This window comes from Drosophila innubila (assembly GCF_004354385.1).
Source record: "Drosophila innubila isolate TH190305 chromosome 3R unlocalized genomic scaffold, UK_Dinn_1.0 2_E_3R, whole genome shotgun sequence".
Lineage (NCBI taxonomy): Eukaryota > Metazoa > Arthropoda > Insecta > Diptera > Drosophilidae > Drosophila > Drosophila innubila.
In genome coordinates, this window is record NW_022995380.1 from 21,510,625 (window position 1) to 21,532,788 (window position 22,164).

Here is a 22,164-nt window from a genome sequence, read left to right on the forward strand (position 1 = left end):
AAGGTTTGTATATTTGAAAAAAAAATGTATTTACCCCACGATTACAATACATTTAATTATAAACGCAACATTTCGCCTTCTTTCTTTATTACAACTTCTATTATTACCATTATACGTACAATACAATTCGAATTAAATTTGAATACAAATACAAATACTATTAAATTACTATACATAACTGAATCATATGTTCGATCGATTAATTCGAATACATTTTAATAAATGTGGGTAATTATGTATGTATTTGTTGTTAATGTAATCTGTCATCAATATCAATGCAATGTGACTGTTGTTTCGTTTATTAGAAAATCAAAAATGTTTTTATGTTATATTTTCATTCTACATAGTTTAAGACTTTTGGACCATTTCAGTTGTAGTACTCCTTGCTTCATGCCACAATATCAGACTTATCCGAACTCGCCTCGTTTACTAAATTAATACTAAGTATTTTATAAACTGTATGGAAAAACAATCGTTCTCTATAAAATGCTAACGTGTAAAGTTTTCCAACAATTATCCAAGTCCTGTGCGTTTTACTAAAATAGATTCCGTTATACAATTCGTATCGTATATATGTATTTGTTTACAGTTTGGTATATATATTTGAGTATTTGTATTTTTATTGGGAGTCTCTCTTAACAAGTTGAGTATACATTTTTCTCAATTTACATACACATTACAAGGTCGTATGACTACTAGAAGTATAATATATACCTATTAAGTTTGTACGATATGTTTGTCTAGGGAATTTGTTTTGGGACAAAAACTTTGCTGCTATAGTAATTGCAATTTGAAATATAGTCACTGGTATAATATTTTATATATTTATAGCAATATATTGTATGCTTTTAGGGACGGTTTCTAGGTTTGTAAAGCGAGTATGCACTAGTGGAAACTAGTTGGGCAAAGGAATTGTAAACTTGTCGCTCAGTTGAGTTTCGAGTATAAGTACAAGAATATAGGTATGTACGTGTATATAGTAAATATATGTATATAAGTATGCATGTATATGTAAATTGCTGATGAAAGTTACGCCTCAATAGGGCTCGTCATCATTGTTGGCCGAAACGCCGCATTTGGATCGCAATATAGCCGCCAATCGCTGTGTTAACGGTTCTGTTGGGGACTCTGAATCGCTGCAGGAAGCTGACGTCACCTTGTTGCCTGAAATGAAAGTAAATTGTTTATTTTGCGTTAACTAAGAAGGTCAACCCATCAAAAAGTTTAAAAAATATGTTATATTTCTGCAAAAATATATTATTCATATCAGGGAATAATACCGGAACCGGTACCGGAACCGTTAACAAAAACTCACTGTTTTATTTTGAGTACCGGAACAGAAACCTTAACCGAAATAAATTCTCTGTCAAAAACCGAATACCTAAACGTTTATCCCGGTACGGTTGTGGTAAAGTTGCTAGCTCAAAGAGTTGACCAACTTCAAACTGTCATAACTTGATCAAAATTGAACCGATTTCCAAGCGGAATGTAATTTTGACCATGTTTTGGCCTCTGTATTCATTCTGCATTTAAACATTTTTTAATTCGTTCAAAAAATTTTTTTGCTCTAGGTCTAGCTATTGATTTCGATACTAAGGGTCCCCCCCTGGGATTTTCGAAAATTCAAAATTTTAAATCTCAAGTTTCCACTTTTAATTAACACCTTATGTCGTAATTAGTATAAAACAATACTTTATACTTGATTCTGAGACCTCTCATTTTTTTTGTAAAAATCATAAAGAATTGGATAAAAATTTCGACTTGTAAAGTGGCTAAATTCGAAGTCTGACCAACTCAAAACTGTCATAGCTTTATCCAAACTGAACCGATTTTCAAGCTGAAAGTCATTTTGATCATGTTTTGGCCTCTAAATTCATTCTGGATTTAAATATTTTTAAATTCGCTTAAAACATTTTTTTGCTCTATGTCTAGCTATTCAGTTTGAAGTCATATTTACTGTAAAACGACGTCTTAACATTTTAAAACGATTCAAAATTGATTTGTTGTACCGTTACGTACCGGTATGATACCGAAACCCAAAGAAAAAGACTGAAGTAGAGCATTTTACCGAAATAGTTATTTCGGGTCGTACCGGAATCGAAACGATAACCTATATTTATTTGAGTTTTATTCCCTGATTTAAATGTAGAGGTGATTTAATATATTATTTATATGTTGATTATAAAATTCTGAAATTATTAAATTAAATTAATGAATTGGGGAAAACCCAATCAGATGAAAACATTTTTAATGACTAAATGTATGGTCATTTTTTTTGCAACTAGAAAAAAAAATATATATATATTTTTTTTATTTTTTCTTATCTGGTTATTATTATAGATTTTTTTTTATTATTATGTAAAAATATTTTAACTTAAGAAATTGAACAGCAATCAAAAATTCAGTCTGATAAAGACATGAATTATATTAAAAAATTTCTTAACGTATTAAAAAATTGAAAAAAAGATGTTTATTTCATTTGATTCATCATTTTATTATTTACCATTGCTGATGTCCAAATCTGTTGAATTTGCTTCCTTGTTGCCAAATTGCAAATTGACCGGCACAATGTCGTCCTCCTCCTCCAGTAACAAACTGGAATATGAGTGCGTGGTATTGTCACTACGACCACCGCCGCCACTGGAGGAGTTGCGTGATGAGCCGGAGTCATTTTGGGAGTGGGAATGGGATGTGTGAGCTGCCAGACTGTCAACAGCGGCCACATCCTGTTGCTCATCTATGGGCAGATCGTAGTCATCACCGCTGCTGCTCTCCTCCTCCTCCACATCAACTACATCGATGTCATCATCGTCGTCATCCTCCTCATCTTCATCCACATCATCGTTATCATCATCGGAGCAATTGTTGCGACTGCTGCTGTGACTGTGACTGTTGCTGTGGCTGCTCACACTATCCTCACAGGGTACCTCCAGATCCAAGGCCAGCTCAGGTGATGATGATTTATTATAGTTCTCGTCGCTGTCACTTGATGTGGTCACTGTGGGACACTCGATTAATTAACAAGACTCAGGTGAGACGAAATGAAATGCATTGTCCACTTACCGCGCAGCTTGTCCAATATGAGGGGATAAAACTCTTTAGCTGTGGCATTGTTGGGCTCATATTGCAAAACTATGAAAACAATATAGTATATTTATAGATAAATATATATATCTTACGTATAAGTCGCTCACTCACTCAATTTGCAGTATTTCAAAGCCTTCTTATAGTCCTTCAGCATGACGGCCGACAGAAACTGCAATACAGAGATAATACAATGAATGAGAAAGGAAAATGAGAATGCGTTCAAACCCTTTCAGTTATCAGCCAACAAAAGATTGTGCCACTTTGTATAGAATGGAAAAAGTTGGCTGGGCTTAAAGTTAAATGCGCTCAAAAACAATTTATTAGCAATCAATAAGTTTTGTGCATAAAACAGGCAACTCAAAGGACTTTCCGTAATACTCTTGAAAGGATTTAAAATTAAATTTGCCTCTGACAATTTACATTCAAATACTTTTGACATTTGTGCACAAAGTTTCCTCTTACCTCCGCGAGAAATTCTGTGGGTGCTGATATGCTCTCATCGGCATCTGTATACTCGGACAGGCTTTGGCTGAGGTCCTCGCTCGAGGCGGATGTGGGCAATGTGGCACCTGCTGCAGCGGCAGCAACGGCTGCGGCGCCATTCATAATGTTTATATTATTTGCCGTGTTCAGAGCTGTCGATGTGGTTGTTGTGGCAACTGCATTATCTGTGTGGCAGCTGCTTGTTGCATAAACGCCATTGCCATTTGATTTGTCCATGTTTACCAGCTGTAAGTAATTAAATCCATCTATAGACTACAACTTAGTTATAACTTATTTTCATAATTTCTAAGTATAATATTATATAATCATTAGGAATAAGCATGACTTCATTTTTAATGTTTAGCTTAAGCCTTTTTTTACAAATCAAAATTAATAATTTAAATTCAAAATATGTTTTACTATACATTTTTTTTTACTCAACATTAATAATGGATCAAATTTAATAAACAAGTTTTTAAAAATTAAGTAGAAGTGATTTTCAATTTTTTTACTAAGAGTTTTTGAAACTTACATTAGACATGGTTCTATGCGATCCTATGCCAATTGTGTAATTCTTTGAATTAAGTTCTTAGTTATCTTCTAAGCAAATGGAACTTGCATTTTCAGTGGATTGTCTGCAAGAAGTTGCAAATGAATATTTTAATATTGTTAATGTTTTAATCACAAATAAAAGACAAAAGAGGCAAGCAAGAATGTGAAAAATAGAGCGTGTTTTTTTTCATCCGTTTTTGATTTCATCACGATTCGATGGTTATCACTAATTGGATAACACTTCCTGTGACCTTATTGAACTTACCAAGTTCTATGAAAAGCTGAAAGAAACTGTTACAAAAGTTTACCAACGAGCGAGAAATTCAAAATGCCAAATGCTAATTTCGAAGCCACAAGATAAATGCGACTTGCCCTCTTAGTCTCATTGTACTCGTATATTGTACTTGTAAGTGAGTTTGTACACACACACACACTCACACGCATGTATTCACTTTCGGCTCAAAGAGTCCGCAAAGACCACAGACGAGGCCACACAGATATGTGTACGTATGTATGTATTGGGAAAGTCTGCGGCAAAAGCGAAATCAAAAAGTGTGAGAAGACGGTAGCTGGAGAAAGAGGAGGTGGGGATTATCAACATGTTGACCGGGGTAAACGGAGCAGATCACGCGAGTATAAGCATACCCAGTAAAATAGCTACATAGGGTATACGATATTTAACTTGATCAATTAGTTACAAATTCATACCAAATTTCAGAGTATTTTAAAATGAATATGTTATTTATTACTATAATTCACAGGGTATTTTATAGTTTTGCGTGTGGTTTTACTGCATTCTGTCTTGTTATTTTCAGTGGTAACTAGTGTGAAATGGAAATGCAACGAAATTGTTTACGTTTTTGGAATTTAATTGGCGCTCGACATGCGGCATTTACATGAAGCGCCTGGAGGTATGCTACAAATATTTGTTTTATTTTTATGTCTGCCGTGTGTGTGTGTGTGTGTGTGTGAGTTAACGTCAGTCGCTTTCATTCAATAATTGAAAGTTGTATACAGTACAGACAGACTACTTATAGTCTGGGCATATTCTATATTCCTGGTCTTTGCCGCACACTGTCAAGGACTTTTACTCAGTTTACGGCTCGAGCAGCCTTTGATTTACGTTATTGCACTGGGCTGACAGTAGTGCCAGTACTCGGGCATATATCTTTAAATTGATGGCACATTCAGTATGCCTCCCCACTGTCTACCTCGTTCATAACTCATGCCGTAATATTCTTTGCTGTCAACTGGATTACTTTCTGTTTGCTTTGCTCTGGGTAAATGTCTGGCCAAATTACACTTAATTACATGTCGTCCTGGCGAATGTATTGAATTCTAATTGCTTTCAGTCTGCTCGCGATTCACTGTCGCTTCTCGGTGTGTCAGTTACAGTCTCAGTAAACAGCACGTCAGTCACTCAATTGTCTACGATTTGTTTATTTGTCCGATGATCCTGCTACATTCTACCTTCTTCCTTTCTTCGCTTTTTTTTCTAATTTTTTGTTGATTTTTTTCTTTGGCATTTTCAAATGTCAGACTTGTCTGGCCCGACGGTTTTGGCCGTGACTGTCATGCAACCAAGTGAATATGTATATCTCTTTCTGTGTGTGTGCGTGTGTGTGTGTGTGTCTCCAAAAGTTGTTGTGGCAGCTGCTGTTGGGCATTTTAGTTTCGTGTTCATTTTGCCAAGCACTCAACACTTTGCGAGACTTTGCTCCATGAAATATTCAATTTTTTAAAGATTCCAAGTTAAAGCCCAAGAGATTTAATACAAATCCGAGCAACATTATATACTTCAAAAAGAACAATATATATATAATAGTTTCCTAACTAAAATCCATTAAAGCTTAACATCATTCTGGAATTTTTAAGTAGTTGTGTTTCATTTAAGCACCAGTTGTTGTCTTTCCCATGTCAAGAATTGCAAACTGTAGAACCTCTTTAAGGCACTTCGTGGGAGTTGAACAGTTGCGTGTGGCATTGCAAAATGATTTGCATAATTAATATGCCCGCCGGCAAAAGCAGTTTCAAATGTTAGCTGTGGCCTGGACACTCCACTCAATTTGATGAATTATTGCATAACCTCTTTTGAATGCAACCAAATTTAAAGTCAGCCAGCCATAAAGTTGAAACTGGCAATGTGCATGTGCATGTGCATGTGCGTGTAAGTGTGTAAGTATGTAAGTGTGTGTGTCTTGGGGTCAGTTGTCGGTCACAAAGCTGTACTAGGAAAACAAGAAATAAAACGGACAACGACAACAGCCATGAAAGTCCCGTTGAAAACGTATAATTTATACAAGAATATATAGTGACAACACTGCAGGCAACTCTGCTCGACTTCAAAATACTCTGTATTATGGTTCAGAACATATAAGCATTCAGGGAGCACATATTTTCCTATCAACACTTATTTTATAAAGTAAAATAAAAGTTTTGAAACTTTTTTTATTTTTAAATGAAAGTTGAAAAAAAATAACATTGTAGAATTACGCTTAAAAATTAGCTTATAAAATAATATTGGACCACTTTGTTTATAAATTAACATAAAATATACATATATAAATATGAGTTTTGCAGGGTCTCCCTCAAAGTGCGTTGTTTCTTAAAGTTTCTTGATGCCTTTACTCATCTTATCAGCAAAATACTACAAGTATTTACAAGGGATTTTTTGTAGTTCTTTGGTAAACGCTGAGAAGAAAATTGATAAGTGAATAAGACAGAATTGTTTGGGTTTTTTTTTGTTTCAGTTCCTTAATATTTTTCAAAAACACATGGGATGGTATTTTAAGATTGTTCATACAGATGATTGATACGAGAACAGAAGCATTATTATATGACCCGGCTTGAGTCAAGAATATGTATTTCGATTATTTATATTGCGTATTGTATGTACAAGCTCACATACATATCAGCTCTGCTATATATAATTTTTGCTTTTGCGACCTTATCTTTATTTAATATGCTGCGATTATTTACAACTTTAGTTTCAATTGAGCTCACACCACGCATAGTCTTGTTTTTTTTTTGTCAAATATTAGAGAATGTGGGCTAAAAAGATTCGAGTTTATTGTATATTAAATATCATTATAACGTATCCATTTCTTACATTTGGAGCAGAGGAGAGTGCAAAAGTGAATTGTAAACAGAAGTTAAGTGACACTTGTTCATTTGTGTACGAAAACAGAGACTACAGTTTGAAGGGTGAAGCTCTCATCAACAATTTAAGTTTTATATGTGTGACCAACAAAACACTATTGGAAAAAGGCGACTGTGAATCTTGTGAATTTCCGGAACGTCAAAAATTTTTTATGGATTGCATTGTCCCACGTATAGAAAAAGTGAATTTCGGTAGCATAGCATCTAAATCACGTCCATTGGATCTTTATTCATCGTCTATGATCAACTTAAAAGAATTTAATTGGCATATGAAAAAAATTTGTCAGCCTGTGAATGACGTGATTAAAAATTTTAAAAACCTCGAGAATCTAATTCTAAATGTTGATGATACAATTAGCTTTAATAATTGCAGGGAATTGCATATAATTAACCAATCCAAACTAAAAGAACTTCATATTTTTGCAAACAAATATACAATTGAAACAAAAAAATACAGTGAAGAAAATCTGATTTTAGAAAATAATTTTTTAAATGACATGAAGAACTTAGAAGTGTTTGAATTTGATGGTGGAGATGAAAATAAACAGATTCAAATAGACATAGACACACAAATGTTTCAAGGATTGACAAATTTATCGAAAATTATAATCCAGAACTGTGAATGGACTAGACCCCAACAGGAACATTTTCAAAATCTTACAAATTTGAAAGGCCTGCATCTTAATAATTTGGTGACACGTGAGCTTAAATGGATGGGGTACGTTTATATAAATAAAAATATATTTTTTGATTGTCTTTAGATAGATTTCTTACGAGATAATCAAATATAACTCTTTTTTTCGCCTACTATATTAAAACATAAATATTTTTTCTTTTCAGTTCTGAAACTCTAAAAACACATTTGGAATATTTAGATATTACTAATATCGAGTTTCATATTTCGTCTAAATTTGAAATGTATAATCCTGGAATAGACATTTTGAATTATTTGAATGACTATACGAAACTAAGATTAATAGAAATATACAAACGTTCTGATCTTGATTTTGACTTAAATGATTACAATATAACAGCTTTTATATGCTATAAGAGTAAGACGACTTGTATGTTTATCACTGACATAAATAAAAGACCTTGTCCTGATGATTGTCATTGCTTTCTGAATCGACAAGAAATGAGCTTTGAAATAGATTGTCACATGTCAAAAAAACTCTCAGAGATTCCCGAGTTGCCTATCCCAATAATTGGAAATACATCTGTTAACTTCAGTAACAAAAACCTAACAATATTACCAAGTACAACATTGTACGGATACTCTGGAGTTCGAAAATTGCATCTGTCTAATAACAAACTCTGCAATTTAACAGTTGATCAAATACCAAAAAATTTAACTTATTTGGATCTAAGCGAAAACATTTTTGAAACATTGAGTAAATCAGTTGTGAAATTGATATTAAATGAATTAAGTGGTTTACGAATTAAACTGTCAGGAAATCCATGGATCTGCACTTGCGAAAACTATTATTTAGTTGAATTTGTATCAAACTATAAACACATCGAGGATCGAGAAAATATACACTGCAGAGATCCAAAACTTGGACCAATGGCAAAAGTTACTGCGCAAGTTCTTTGTGGATCACGTTTTGATTGGCGTAATCCAATATTTATTAGTATAATTGGATTAAATGCTTCAATCTTTGTCATAGCAATCATACTTTTCCAATACAAAAATTACATTTTGATGTGGCTGTATGAAAAAGGACTTCCAGTACTTCCGGAACCCGAAGACAACTTGAAGTACGATGCATTTATTGCTTTTAGTCACTTGGACTTAGATCTCGTTATAGATTACGTTGACAAACTGGAAAATGGAGTTCACAAGTACAAACTTTGCTACTATCATCGTAACTGGCGAATTGGAGAATTAATTACCACCAGCATTTTGAAATCGATTGCTGAGTCCAGAAGAATCATAATATTATTGACTAAAGATTTTATCGAGTCGCCTTGGGGTCGATTTGAGTTCCATACGGCCATTCAAGCTGTTTCGGCCAATAAACTTAAACGACTGATTGTAATTAAATATCCTGATGCAGACATTAGTAAGCTGGACCCACAACTGCAGTTGTTTATGAAGCTTAACATATATCTCCCCCAAGATGATCCTCGTTTTTGGAGAAAACTGATGTTTGCAATGCCCCATAAATATAATCGGGCAGCACGTTCTGATGCTGAAGCACCATTGCAGAGAGTCAAAGAAGTTTAAGGTATGTTATATATATAAAATGTAATTAAATTTTAACATTATACATTTTATAAATAATTGACTATTTTCAACTTTTTTAATTTTAGAACTATTCATGGACGAGTGAATTTTTATCATGGCAATTTTTTTAAATTTCTTAACATAAAATTAATAAAATTCTTGAGCATATCTATTTTTTTATTCATTTTTATTTGTTGGATTGACTAAATATATTTACTTATGTTATATATATGTATTGCTAATCAAAAGAAATACTCTTAGCATGTGCGAAAGGCTATAATGCTGGATTTTTTAGTGAAGGTGCTTGGTCAGTATGTTTGCCAAATTGCCACGATGATTACAAAATATAATTATGCAGTAACATAGTTGTGACCTAACTATTGCCAAAATGTTGGTTAGCTAACCTGAAAATCTCTATTGCCTTTTGTTAGTTTATTAAACGATGTCTCGCCAAATGACAATATTACTCGAGTATAAAATTGGCACACCTAATCTCATATTGTGTTTATCTCTGGTCTTATATTTTCCAGCTGAGATTGTGTATACGTCCTGTGGCGATAAATGTCACATGGCATTTTTCAATAAAAAAAAATTTATGATGTTTATCAAAATAAAACTATAATAACCATTCTTGTTTTGGCTTTGGCATTGCCCAATGTCATGGGGCTATATTGAGTGCTCATATATGCTTAGATGGTTGGTAGGGCTGTGTCCAAATTGTATGATTATAATGATCACATTACTTATCGTTGCACTAGCATTTACTGCAATTTGAGTCTGAGCCAAGCTCTGCCTTTTCAAAGTGGCTCTCAAAAAAGTGTGCTACGAGGGTTGCTATTAATGTGTCTGGAGCAGCAATGCCAAAAATGGTTTTTCTTTTCAGCTTTTTAAAACTTTCATTGATTAAAGAATTCATAGTGAAGAATTTAAAAATGTTTATGCTTTTTATTTTTAGTAATTATGACAAAGTTGAATAAAAATGAAAACTTGAGATTATAATTACCAAAATAGAGGTTAAAATTTTCTTGAACGAAATTGATTAGATTTAAATGAAGAATGAATTAAGAGGCCAAAACATGATCAAAATGATATTCCAGTTGAAAATCGGTTCAGTTTTGACAAAGTTATGACAGTCCGAAGTTGCTCAAGCCTCTGAGCTAGCAACTTTAAAAGTTAAAATATTTCTTAATTTTGACATGATTTTTTACAAGAAAATGAAAGGTACCAGAATCAAGTTTTAAGTGTTGTTTTATACTAATTATGACATAAGGAGTTAATTAAAAGTGAAAACTTGAGATTTAAAATATTCAATTTTCCAAATTTCAAAGGGGGGACCCTTATCATCATAATCGAATTATACCAAAATCTTGCGAAAAATATTTTTTTTTTTTAAATAAATTCAATTTGAATGCAGAATGTGTAAAGACGCCGAACTATGATCAAAATGATATTCCGATTGAAGATCGCTACAGGTTTGATAAAGTTATGAATTTTTGAAGTTGGTCAAACATTAGACTTACTCAAGACTTGTGTTATTTTCAAATACAAAGCAAAATTATATCTATACAAATAAAAAAAAAAAACATGAATGAAAATATTACAATTTCTATAGCAATAACAATGCACTAAAATTTAATTTTCTTTTCAATCTCCTAAAATTTTATTTTACTTCCTAACATTGTTACTTAGTTTTGAGCATTAAAATGAAACTATTGCCAAACTTTCAAAGGTTTTAATAAGGTCGGCTGTATTGGTTCAACCTGGTAACTTGTTTGCTATGATATTACTAAATATTTATTTATATATTTGCTAAAACTTTTCCAATTTGAATGTAAGAGTTAAATTTTTGAGTTAAAGTGAAATTCGAAGTGAGGCAGCTTTATCAATTTGATATGCATGAGTTGCAATCGATACGAGTGGCAATATCTAAGCCATAGATGTGGTAGCGGTTTAACTATTCAGCGAAGCGGTAAATGCACAATTATGGGCGCCATTTCGTATAAAAGAGAATACCTTTCACAAGCTTATGCGGCGTATGCGCAATATTGCTACTCGTAGTTCTGTGTGTTTATGTTCTTGCGGTTTATTTTTTCCGACATGTAGAAAGGGAGCAAACAATGGGAAATAAGGAAATCGCACGCATTGTTGGCGCATTTTGCATTGTCAATGAGGGCTTTGTTTGCTGTACTCGTATAATCGTTTATACTATATATATAAATACAAATGTGCTAAGAAGTTGCATGCTATTTTCTTACATATTTTTATATATATTTTTTTATATGTACAGTGTCACACGTATTTGTGTCGACAGTCGCGGTTGACTCACGGCGAGCGAGTCTCTCAAGTGGTAATTAAAATTATAGCAACTGTGTGTGGCAGCTTCTCGGCTAAGGGACTTGCCTCCTGACATATAAAGAAAGCCATAAAACTGTGGCGCAAGCATCTCTTGTCTTTGTGCGTTTGTCTTTGTGCTGCATACAATTTATATAAAAATTGCAATATTCAGCTTTGCTTACACAACCTGTAAATGTGTGTGTGTGTGTGTGTGCTGTTGTTGTTGTGCTTGAATCAGTTTCAAGTATCCCCATATACGGCAAAAGAAATGACGGAAAATAAACAAAGCTATACAAAAGAAGGTCTTTGTAACAAATGCTACCTTTAGAATTCGAATTCCCTTTAATTTAGTCGCAGATCAAGGACAATATAGGACACCCTATAATCTTAGAGCAAGCTATTTCTGTACTCAGTATTTGAGATAGAGTTTAGTAAGGGTATAACTAAGTCGACAGTTTTATAGTGAAGGGTTTTTCATCTAAATAATTAATTTTGAGTAATTAAAATAATAATTATTAGCTATCCTCTAAATATTTAAAGATGTGGCAGAAACGAAAAATTATATATTTGTATAGATTTGAGCTTAGTTGCAATTATCATTCTCAAATGGTTAATTGTCTTAATTGAATTCAAGAATCTTATGTTACTTACTGCCCTAAGTACGCAATCACTTTTAGGGCATTGATCAAAATATTCTTGTTACCAAAAAATCACTTCTTCTATATAAAGTATATTGAACAACTCTTAAAGAATTCTTTATTCTCCAATTCCCGGACTTGTCAAACAGCCCTCGTTTTACAATTTCTTGTCAGATTTTTAGTAGTTAGTCGTAAATCACATACGACTAAGACTCGAGCTAAGCTGCAACTTTTGCGCAATATTTGAAAGGCTCTCATTTGTGCGAGGACCAAGTTCGAAGAGGTTGGCCCCATCAACGTTTACTGCATCATTAAAAATGCTTTACTCAGCAGCAACTTTTGAAGTGGTTGCATTTTCACATGGAAACATTTTAATTTTAACTTTAGCCGCATGGAACAGCACAAATTAATTGAAAGACAAATAAAAGCCGCCAGTGGTGACGGCTAAAAAAGGTAAATCAAAATACGGGTCGCTGCTCACGGATCCACAAAAAAAAACCCGCATAAATTTTATGAGTTTGCTGACAACGTTGCCTCGCCTGGCCTTACCTTAAATTATTTACGAGCGGTGGCGATTCTCATGTTCTCCGTTTCTCAGTTGGTTGCAGTTCAGTTCAGTGCAGTTTTCCACAGAAGATGCTGTTGATTTTTGTTGAGTTAACAATATGAACTTTATTGTTTTATTTTGTAATTAAGTAAACATTTTCCTTTGGTACTACGCAGTTGAGCTGGAAAATTTGTGCTTATGTTTTTGTTTTCACACGAGAGTGCAGCAGCACTCAGGGGCAACCGAGGATGCGCCAAAGACCTTCTATTAATCAAATTGTTCTTGTTTTGCACACCTAATTTGTTATTATTTTGTACACTAAAGTCTGGGACTAATTTTATTTATTTTTTGATATATTTATTAAGAGCGTTTTTATAGCTGGTTAAGGCTTAAATACAAATTTTGTACGTGTCTAGAATTTGTGGCGCAATTTTGTGTCGCAGTTGAGCGTAATTAACAGAGTCGACTGAACGAAATGTCCTTTTTATACACACTTGTTCGCTTTTGGCAGACGAAATGCCAAAAGCTTTTGCACTCGCCATGCCAATGTTTCTGTTGCTCTTTCCATTTGGCTCTCTCTCCTATTCTCTCTCTCTCCCTCAAGTTATACTGAGGCGCTCAGACAGGCGCTTTATATTTGTTTTGACTGGCGGCATTGAAAAAAGCTTTCACTGCTGTTCACAGGGTGTTTTGAGTGGACAAACACAAAGAAAACAAAATGATTTTGTATATAAATAAAAATAACATATAAAATTTGTATTTATAAGTTTGTATTACTAAGTTTTTGTTTGGTAAAATTATAAACTTTATTATTTATGTTTTTTCCCCTGAGACACGCTGTGCTTAAAGCTCACTTTGCCACATGAATAAAATGTTGCCTACTTATGAGCGCATTTAGAGACAGTGCGCTTTTTCGCTCTCGCTATCTTATGAGTGTCTCTCTCTTTGCATTCTCTCACACACACACACACTAGTGCATTGAGAAACCACAACTACTATCGAGCTGAATGCCTCCCCATCATCAGCTGTGTGTGGAAAGCATTCATTGCCCCAAAGAGCCGGATATTGTGGGTGGAACTGGTTGAACCCGCTGCCATATTCCCCTCGTAACATGTAAAGCAAATGGAAAATGGCGGCTTAACCCACAACGCCGCACTCAGCTGGGAAAAATACTATGCCGACGTATACGCAATAATTGCGACCTCCAAGGCAGGTCGAGCGAGCGTAAATGTGAATTAAGAATCACAGGCTTGTAAATTAAGAATTTAAGCTTGTGTGCTTCACACTTTCGGGAATGTTTTTCGATGCTCGGCATTTTTGAATTTAAATTTCACTGCATTTAAATATGCTGTTTAGTCTATATTCTAATGGTCTTAAGAATTAAGAAATAAATGTTATACTTATTCTGTACATCTAGAAAAAAATATTGTGCAATTTAAATATTTATACTATGATATATAATATTTAAATTTAATGAAGTCAAACTGTTTTAGAAATTTAATTTTATTAAAACTAAAACTCTTGAGATTCGTCAGATTTATTTTGAGTTAAGATTGCTTTAAAAAAATGTACAGAGTATATAGTTTTCGGCACCTGAAAGATAGTCAGCACTTTCTTCTTCTATTTATTTTGTTTTTGAGTTGGTTTCGCTGAAATTTATGTTGGCATTTGTAATCCCATTTTGCGTGTATTTGGCTTCCGCATGATTTCCTGGTTGCACCCACAATACCAGGTATATTATAAGCTGCGAGGTCCCAATTCCCACCGACATTGAGTCTTAGCACGTGCAATGAAAATCGTTTTGCATTGTTTAAAGAATAAAATTTATTGCATTTAACTTTGTGTGCGAACAAATGTATTTTTTCATGCTTAGCTTGCATGGTAGACTTAAGAGAAATAACGGGAGGAATACTTAAAACTAGAATTACATAATCGCAATTCGTTGGTGCCGAGACCTTTGCTTAAATCCTACGATATGTTTGTTTTGGTTGCTTGCAATCGTTTCAAAAAGTAATGTACATTTTAATGATCGATAACGATAACTAGAGATAATTGATAATACAAAATGAAATGTTATACAGTTAGTTAGTCAGCTAAATGTAGTCGAGAAAGAGTGAGAGAGCGATTAGCATTAAAATAATTATGTTTAGGCCCATTTCAAGCACTCGTTTAACTAGTTTATACTCATTCCAGCAAAAATATCGATAGACTCGTCGTATTTCTATATGCACTTAAACCTATATACTAGATATACGTATGTATGTATGTGTGATATGAAAACTTAGACAGTTACGAGATATACATAGATAGAGAGCGAGGGAAGTTCTAGCAGTTCATGTAGTTGGGCGACTCTGTGGATTGCTCCTTAGCAGGAACCTCTGGCGTTGCCTCCTCCGTTGAGCTGCCCACATTTTGATAGACCTCTGCCTGGACCTCGATGCAGCCCACCTGGGGGCATGCCACCTGCTTGGGCTTGAAGGAGCTGCAGCCGCTGCTGGAGTGACTTTTGGTCAGCTTGCCGTAGATGATGTTGGGTCGTTCATTCAGCTTGATCGGCTGTAGGGTGACCCCGTTTTGATAATGCTGCTGTGCATCCTGTGTATGCTCCTTGGCCTCCATAATGGTGTTCAAAAGGCTGCTGCTCTGCGATGTGGACAGAGGCTGGCTGCCATTGCCATAGACGGGTATATTCGATGGGAACATCTGGTAATGATCGGAGCCCGTGGGACTTGTGGGCGTGTGGAGGCGTGTGCAGCTGGACATGGGCGAGGGGAAGACAATCTGATGACGTTCATCGCCGGGCGTGGAGACTGGCGTGAAGACTGGACGCGGTGGCGGCGGCACCAAATAGTTGTCCATCAACGAACCCGCATTGCCCAGACGACAGCCGAATTGTCGACGATCCTCGTGATCCGAGTGTGTGCCGGAATCACCCAGAGAGGCGCCACTGCAATTGCTGCCCGTGCTGAGGCGACCCGACGACGAACTCGAACTGGAAACGCTCTGCAGACTTAGCGAGCTAATCGGACGCGCCGATGACTTCAAGCTGCAACTGGTCGCAATGGAGCTCTTGGTCTCGTCCAGCAGACTGTCCGCACAGCTGGTCTGCTTCTCCACGGCCGCATGGGGCTTCTGTCTGGAGAAGAGCTTCTTGATGCGCTCAAAGGGCGTCTCTCGCTTCAGCTGGGACTTGACATGATCATGGATTCGCTCGTATTCGCGACGCAGTTGATCGATCTGTTCCTGCTTCTCGCGAAAACTCTGCTGCACATCATTGCGATGCTTCCACTTCTCCACGAGCAACTCCACATCGCGTATGGACAGCACATTGTTCTTGAAATCATGCATAATCTCGGCCAGCTCATCGTCGGCATTGGCCCGAGTGCCGCTGGAGGCATCGCTGGCACTTCGCTTCAGTGTGCCATAACCGCTGCTGACCTGTGGCAATCTCGCCGTGGAGCGACTGAGACGCAGTGGCTCCTCCACCGGCCGATTGGAGGGCTGGAACAGATAGTTGCCATCGTCGGGCATTGTCGTGGTCGTTGGCGAGACGGGGATGTTGGAGGGCTGCATGACATAATCATTGCCAGCCATTGCCTGATTCTCCAGCAGTTGGGAGCACTCCTGACTGAACTTGTCGGTTGCCTGATAATTGCTGGCTGCTCCATCGACCACATCTTGGGATTTGTTTTGCTCCTTGGATTGATAGTAGGGCGGCTCATTGATGCGCAACTCATTGGTGGTTTGCTCCGGTCCCGTTGTGCTCTCCAGCACTTTGCTGCTCTCCAGATGCTTCTCTGTGGAGCAGCTCTGCAGATTCTCATCCTCCGTCTCCACGCTGATGTAGTTGAGATTCGATATGGCCATTGTCTCAGTCTTGGCACGCACCTCCGGCGTATTCTCACGCTCCGATCCACTGGACATTTCCATGTACTCCGCCGTTGGCAGCTGCTTTGGTGGTTTGCTCTTTGGGGATGAGGGCAGTGCTCCAATGACCACCTGGCCATTCTTGTTGCTATTTGGCTTGGACTGGGCACCTGGACTGCTGGCGCCGCTGCTGGGATTGTCGATGCCCTTGAAGTAATGATAGACCATTGTGAGATTATGAAACTCCGAGAAGCTGACAATGTTCTGGGCCAGCTTATGGTGACCCTCCTGCTCGGCCAGCTCGGCGGGCGTGCGTCCAGCACAGTTGCGCACTCCGCAGGCCGTGTCGCCGCCCGGACACTCCATCAGCTGCAGACAGAGGCGATTGAAGCCCCAACGTGCCGCAAAGTGCAGCAAAGTGGGATACTCCTCAGGACTCGACTCGAGGCGTGTGAAGAAGTGCGGCTGACGCTCGTAGGGTCCATTGAGCAGATGGAAATTGGGTGGCATGTTGCGTTGGAAGCACTGCAGCAGATGCTGATCCAGAGCATCTCGCTCCAATGGACCCACACCCAGGGCATGGCACATGAACTCAATGGGAGAATCCTCCACTCTGAGCAGTTGCTCCAATTCTCGCAGACGACTCTCGCATTTGATGGGACGAGCTCCCAGACTCTTGTTGTTCTTCTCGATGCGTATTTCAATCATGGTGGAGATCTCCATGCAGGACTCGGGTATGGCGAACTGTACGGTATACGGATTGCGGCACTTGAAATTCCGTATCTCAATCAACTCTCCCGATTTCTCCACGAGCAACTTCAATGTATCGTTTGGCTTTAAGGGTTCCGCGAGCATGGCCAACACTTTGTTCTGGCCCTGTTTCACCTTCTTGGGCAGCACGGTGAATCCCTCCGAGCAGCTGGACAAGCTGCGTGAGATGCTATTGTTGTTGTTGCTGCTGCTGCTGCTGCTGCTGTTGTCCTGACACGGCGGACGCTGGCACAGAGCACGTCCCAATATATCCGTGGCAATTCCCAGAATATTACTGATCTGCGCCTGATCATTATCCCGCACCACACAGCGACGCCACTTGTAATAACTTGGCAGCGCCGTCTTGTGCATCTCCTTGACTTTGTCCTCGCCCACGTCCAGCAATATGGCCAGCACCTTCTCCACGCGTATTATCGACGTCAGCTGAGCCATCAGGAAACTGTGTGGCAACGCCAACAATGCCGGACACAGAATGACGATCTGCAGCGCTGTGTTCTGATATTTCTGGGCGATTTCTTCGCTGAAGGGGCCATCATCAATTTTAATATGCAGAAAACTAAAAGGATAAAAGAAAAACACACGGTAAGTACAACTTGAATGATCACAACTAAGAGAACTTTCCTTTTTTTTAAGCATTTGGATCTTTCTTTATCTAGCTAACTTACTTCCGAATTTTTTGAAAACAAACTTTAATGTTCGTAAAAGATTAACCAAATATCCCATCAAAATTATGGTATTAAACTTTTTTTTTAGTATTTATTAGGTTTTATAAAAAACTTTCTGTAATATGGAAACTGAAATTTACTAATGGAATTTTTAAGTGTCATATTTTTTTGAATTCTTTAAAGTATAGTATAAAACGATTCCCTTTATAAAATATAGCAACATTTCTTAACAGAATTTACGGTTAAACTTTTTTTTAATATTCGTGTGAGACTGTAGAACTGAACATAATTTTAAATTTTATGTAAACTACGTAAACATTTCTGAACTTAGTAAATAAAAATTTGAAATACGTGTAAATTGTGCAATTTTTTTGATTCATTTCTAATAAATTTCTTTAAGTGTGGAAAAAAATTGTATAATATAAGAAACTTTGTAAAATTTTTAATTAAAGAATTTTGAAATAAAGCATGTTTCATAATTAAATACTCTACATGATTGAATTTTCGTATAAAAGTAATTTAGATTTTTTTTTTAGACTATGCGAATTGGTTTTCCAAAATTTGTAAAAACTGCGCGGAAATGGATTGAATTTCTTAAATAAAATTGATTGGATTTTTGTTTTAAAAACTACGCGAATTTGTTTTCTAAAATGTGTAGAAACTTTGCGAAAACGGGATTAAAGTTAATGCTGGACTTTTGAACGGGTTTGAGTACTCACTTGAATGGTTTGCGTCCGCGCTGCTTGGTGATCTTGTCGAAATGGTTCTTCAGGAAAGTGGCGCGCAAATAAGCGCGTTCGCTGTGCTTGGCAGTGATGATCAGTATGTCATCCATGTTGTAACCCGGCTGACCGAAGCCGTAGAATGTTGCAAGAACTCCGTTAGTGTTGTTCACGTTGCCGCAGTTGTCTGCAAAATGAAATCAAAGACAAAGACGATCGTCACGATGAGCAAAATTGTGCATCAGAATGGGAATGTTGCTACTGATAAAGAACTGGCCTGAGCGACCCCAACATAAGTCCCAAGACATGCATTGATTTGTGTGAGTTAGTGTGTGCGTGTGTGTGTGTGTGTGTATGTGTGTATGTGGTGCTGTCTTTTGATAAATAATGTGTTTATTTAGGATTTGACTTTAGCGATTTATGACCCTCGCCGTGTCTACTCAAATAGTTCATGTTTGAGTTTTTCAAAATATTTGTTTGACTTTGCGTTCGGAAAAAAAAAAACACATCGCAATTTCTCATGTGTGATAATTTCGGTAAGTAATCAATGAGACAAACAAAAGGTCAATTCGATAGTTTTATGGCTTATCAATAGTTGTTGACAAATCTGCCAAGACTGAGCTGAAAACTGAAGTCAACCTGTAAATCTTTTAATTTTGTCAGAATATTCTTAAACTGAATATGTTTATTTATTGAAAATTTTTAATAAATTGCAGTATTTATGCTTATTTGTTTTCTTTATTGAAAACTTATAAAATAAAAGTTATTGTATTTTGGTTTTTTTTCTCACTTTTAAATTTTTTATATACACTTTATTTATTAAGGTAGCTTCATTTCATAATGCTGAAGAATTTCTTACATTTTATATTTTTTTATGAATTCTATGCACTGAGATTTTTTGTCGGCCACTTTAACACAACTTTAGACATTCCACAATGAGAACTTGGACCGAACTTTATTGGTTTTTAGCCAGCTGTTGCTTTTAGTTTGCTTAAACTAAATAAAACAACATAAATTTCGGGATATAGGCACAACAACGATTTGTAGAGATCTTTTGTCTTTGGCGTGAGACCAAATTAATTGTCGAGCTTTTTGGGCTAATCAACTTGTGATGGGTCTGGCCAACATAAATTCAGTCACGTTTAGAGCATTTAAATAAAATACGTTTCTATTCGTTACGATACGATCGCATGCGAACCGATCTGTTGCGATCCGATGATGTTATCTCTTGGCCAAACCGAAATTCACTGTTGCATTTTGGCGCTCTGCGCAGTTCTCAACTTTGTGACACCCACAAATGGCGGCACGTTCCCTTTCCTCCCTGTCTGCTCTTCACTTTTGTCTGTCTCCGTCTTTTTCTCCCTCTGCTTCTCGTTCTCCTTTTCCGAGAGACACAGTCTGCCTGCTCTTCCTGTTGCATGTGGCAGCTGCTGCTCATTATGCGGCCAAAGGGAGACAAAATGTTGCTGCCGGTTTTTGCCTTTTATTATTATTATATTATGTACACACACACATATGTATAAATAACAGGCTTGTGCAAAAATAAATGACAAGTGGAGCGTTCATTCTTTTCAAATTCAGCATGCAACAAACATTTTGTTGTTATTGTGATTTTATTTCTAAACGCATGACAACATAATTAACTTGAAAATTGCCTGCTGTCTCCGACTGTCTTTCCGTCTGTCCCACTGACTCTTATTTCTATGTGAACCTGACTATGGCAACTTTTCTCTTTTGTGATCATTTGTGTGATTAATGGCCATGGCCAAAAGTTGCTCTTGCCAGTTGCTCGAGTTGCAGTCTTATAATGGCTTTTGTTTTCAGCCATTTTGAACTTTGATTTTAAGGCATTGCTGCCACTTTGGCTGTGTTGCATTGAAATTTATCACTCAATTACATGACAGACGACAGTCGAAAATTGCCAACAGTCTAAAGTTGCAAAGTTGCAAAGCTGACATTGAAGTGAAGTGACTTGACTTGTTTTCCAGACTCGACTCGACTCGTCTCGTCTCGTAACGCATAATGTGGGCAATATTTCAGCGCCAACATCTGGTAATTGTTAAACAGTCGCCAGGGCAATTGCAAGAAAAATGCGACCCTTTGTTTGCCACACTCTCGCTCTTTGTTTTCTCTTCACACACACACACTCACACATAAAGTATCTGTGTGCATTTTGCCGCAGCAATTTGCAAAAATTTCGCGATTTCTTTACATATTTTTTCAGTTTTGCTTTTCTTTTTATTTTGGCTGCTTTGATCGATGCTTTTTTAATGGTGCCCAAATGCAGCTGCATCTGTTAACAGTCTGATCTGAATGATTCGCAATATATTCACTTACTCATATCCACATACTCGTAGTTATTCGCTTCCTCGTTGCGGCCCAAAATGCAACTGCCAAAAAGTCTGCAGCTTCGTTTGTTTGGCATTTCGTACAATTATCCATAAATATTTAATATTTTTACTCAAAATTTAAACATTTCAATTGTTGTTGTGTCGCGAGCGAATCGCAAGCGTCGCTAATTGTCGTTTCGGCATTGCAAATGGAACTGGAAGCGAATTCTCTTTGAACAATTGCCAACGGTCTCATGGTCTAGGGGTTGGGGTAATAATCACACTGATTGCCTAGCACTGCGACTATTCTTTTAATTAATTGATTAAAATAACGCTCGGCGCCAGCTAGTGGGCGTGGGTTTGGAACGGGTTTTATTTGGTTTAATCGAGAGATTAAGGAGAGAAGATGGATAGAGACAGCATTCTGTATAGTAAGTGACAAGTGACTCTAGCTGAAAGTGACATTAATCTAAAAATAGCTCAAGCATTTGCTTAAAAACTGTTCTCTAAAACATTAAAAAATAAGTCAAGTTGCTTTTAAAGCACATTAATAGTATTAATTTAATACCACCGTGCTTTAAAAGCTTTCAGATTTAGTTAGCTGATTGAATATTTTTTAGCATTTGCTAAAAATAAAACTTTATTTCACACATTAAGAAAAAAGCTCATTTCGAGTGCTTTAAGCTCTAATTTATGGATGGAACAGCTTTTGCTTGGATTAATCTTATTTAACAAAATATTATTTTTCACCAAGTTATTCCGTTGAAAGCTTTAAGCTCTTG

At 36.6% G+C, this 22,164-nt stretch overlaps 3 protein-coding genes across 5 annotated transcripts in view; 1 reads left to right on the top strand and 2 right to left on the bottom strand.

The window, feature by feature from the left end:
• Positions 1 to 60: 60 nt before the first annotated feature.
• On the bottom strand, positions 61 to 13,345 carry LOC117793007 (dentin sialophosphoprotein). The gene is made up of 7 exons (XM_034633374.1): positions 13,030 to 13,345; positions 4,103 to 4,205; positions 3,550 to 3,816; positions 3,199 to 3,256; positions 3,064 to 3,132; positions 2,504 to 2,998; positions 61 to 1,164 (listed from the first exon to the last, which is right to left on the bottom strand). The coding sequence occupies exons 2-7, from the start codon at positions 4,109 to 4,111 to the stop codon at positions 1,037 to 1,039; spliced, it is 1,026 nt and encodes a 341-aa protein (XP_034489265.1). The 5' UTR covers positions 4,112 to 4,205; positions 13,030 to 13,345; the 3' UTR covers positions 61 to 1,036.
• On the top strand, positions 8,355 to 9,680 carry LOC117793006 (protein toll-like). The gene is made up of 2 exons (XM_034633372.1): positions 8,355 to 9,509; positions 9,595 to 9,680. The coding sequence occupies exon 1, from the start codon at positions 8,417 to 8,419 to the stop codon at positions 9,506 to 9,508; it is 1,092 nt and encodes a 363-aa protein (XP_034489263.1). The 5' UTR covers positions 8,355 to 8,416; the 3' UTR covers position 9,509; positions 9,595 to 9,680.
• Positions 13,346 to 14,833: 1,488 nt separating the features above from the next.
• The window catches only part of LOC117793003 (phosphoinositide 3-kinase adapter protein 1), a 36,553-nt gene continuing 29,222 nt past the window's right edge, over positions 14,834 to 22,164 (bottom strand). For 2 of the 3 annotated variants that reach the window (XM_034633368.1, XM_034633369.1), the window contains 2 exons: positions 19,050 to 19,239; positions 14,834 to 18,221 (listed from right to left, as the gene is read on the bottom strand). In XM_034633368.1, coding sequence (XP_034489259.1) covers positions 15,353 to 18,221; positions 19,050 to 19,239 — 3,059 coding nt within the window. In that variant the 3' untranslated portion in view covers positions 14,834 to 15,352. Of the gene's footprint in view, positions 18,222 to 19,049; positions 19,240 to 21,389; positions 21,582 to 22,164 lie in introns of those variants that run through there. The other variant, XM_034633370.1, reaches the window with a different exon arrangement.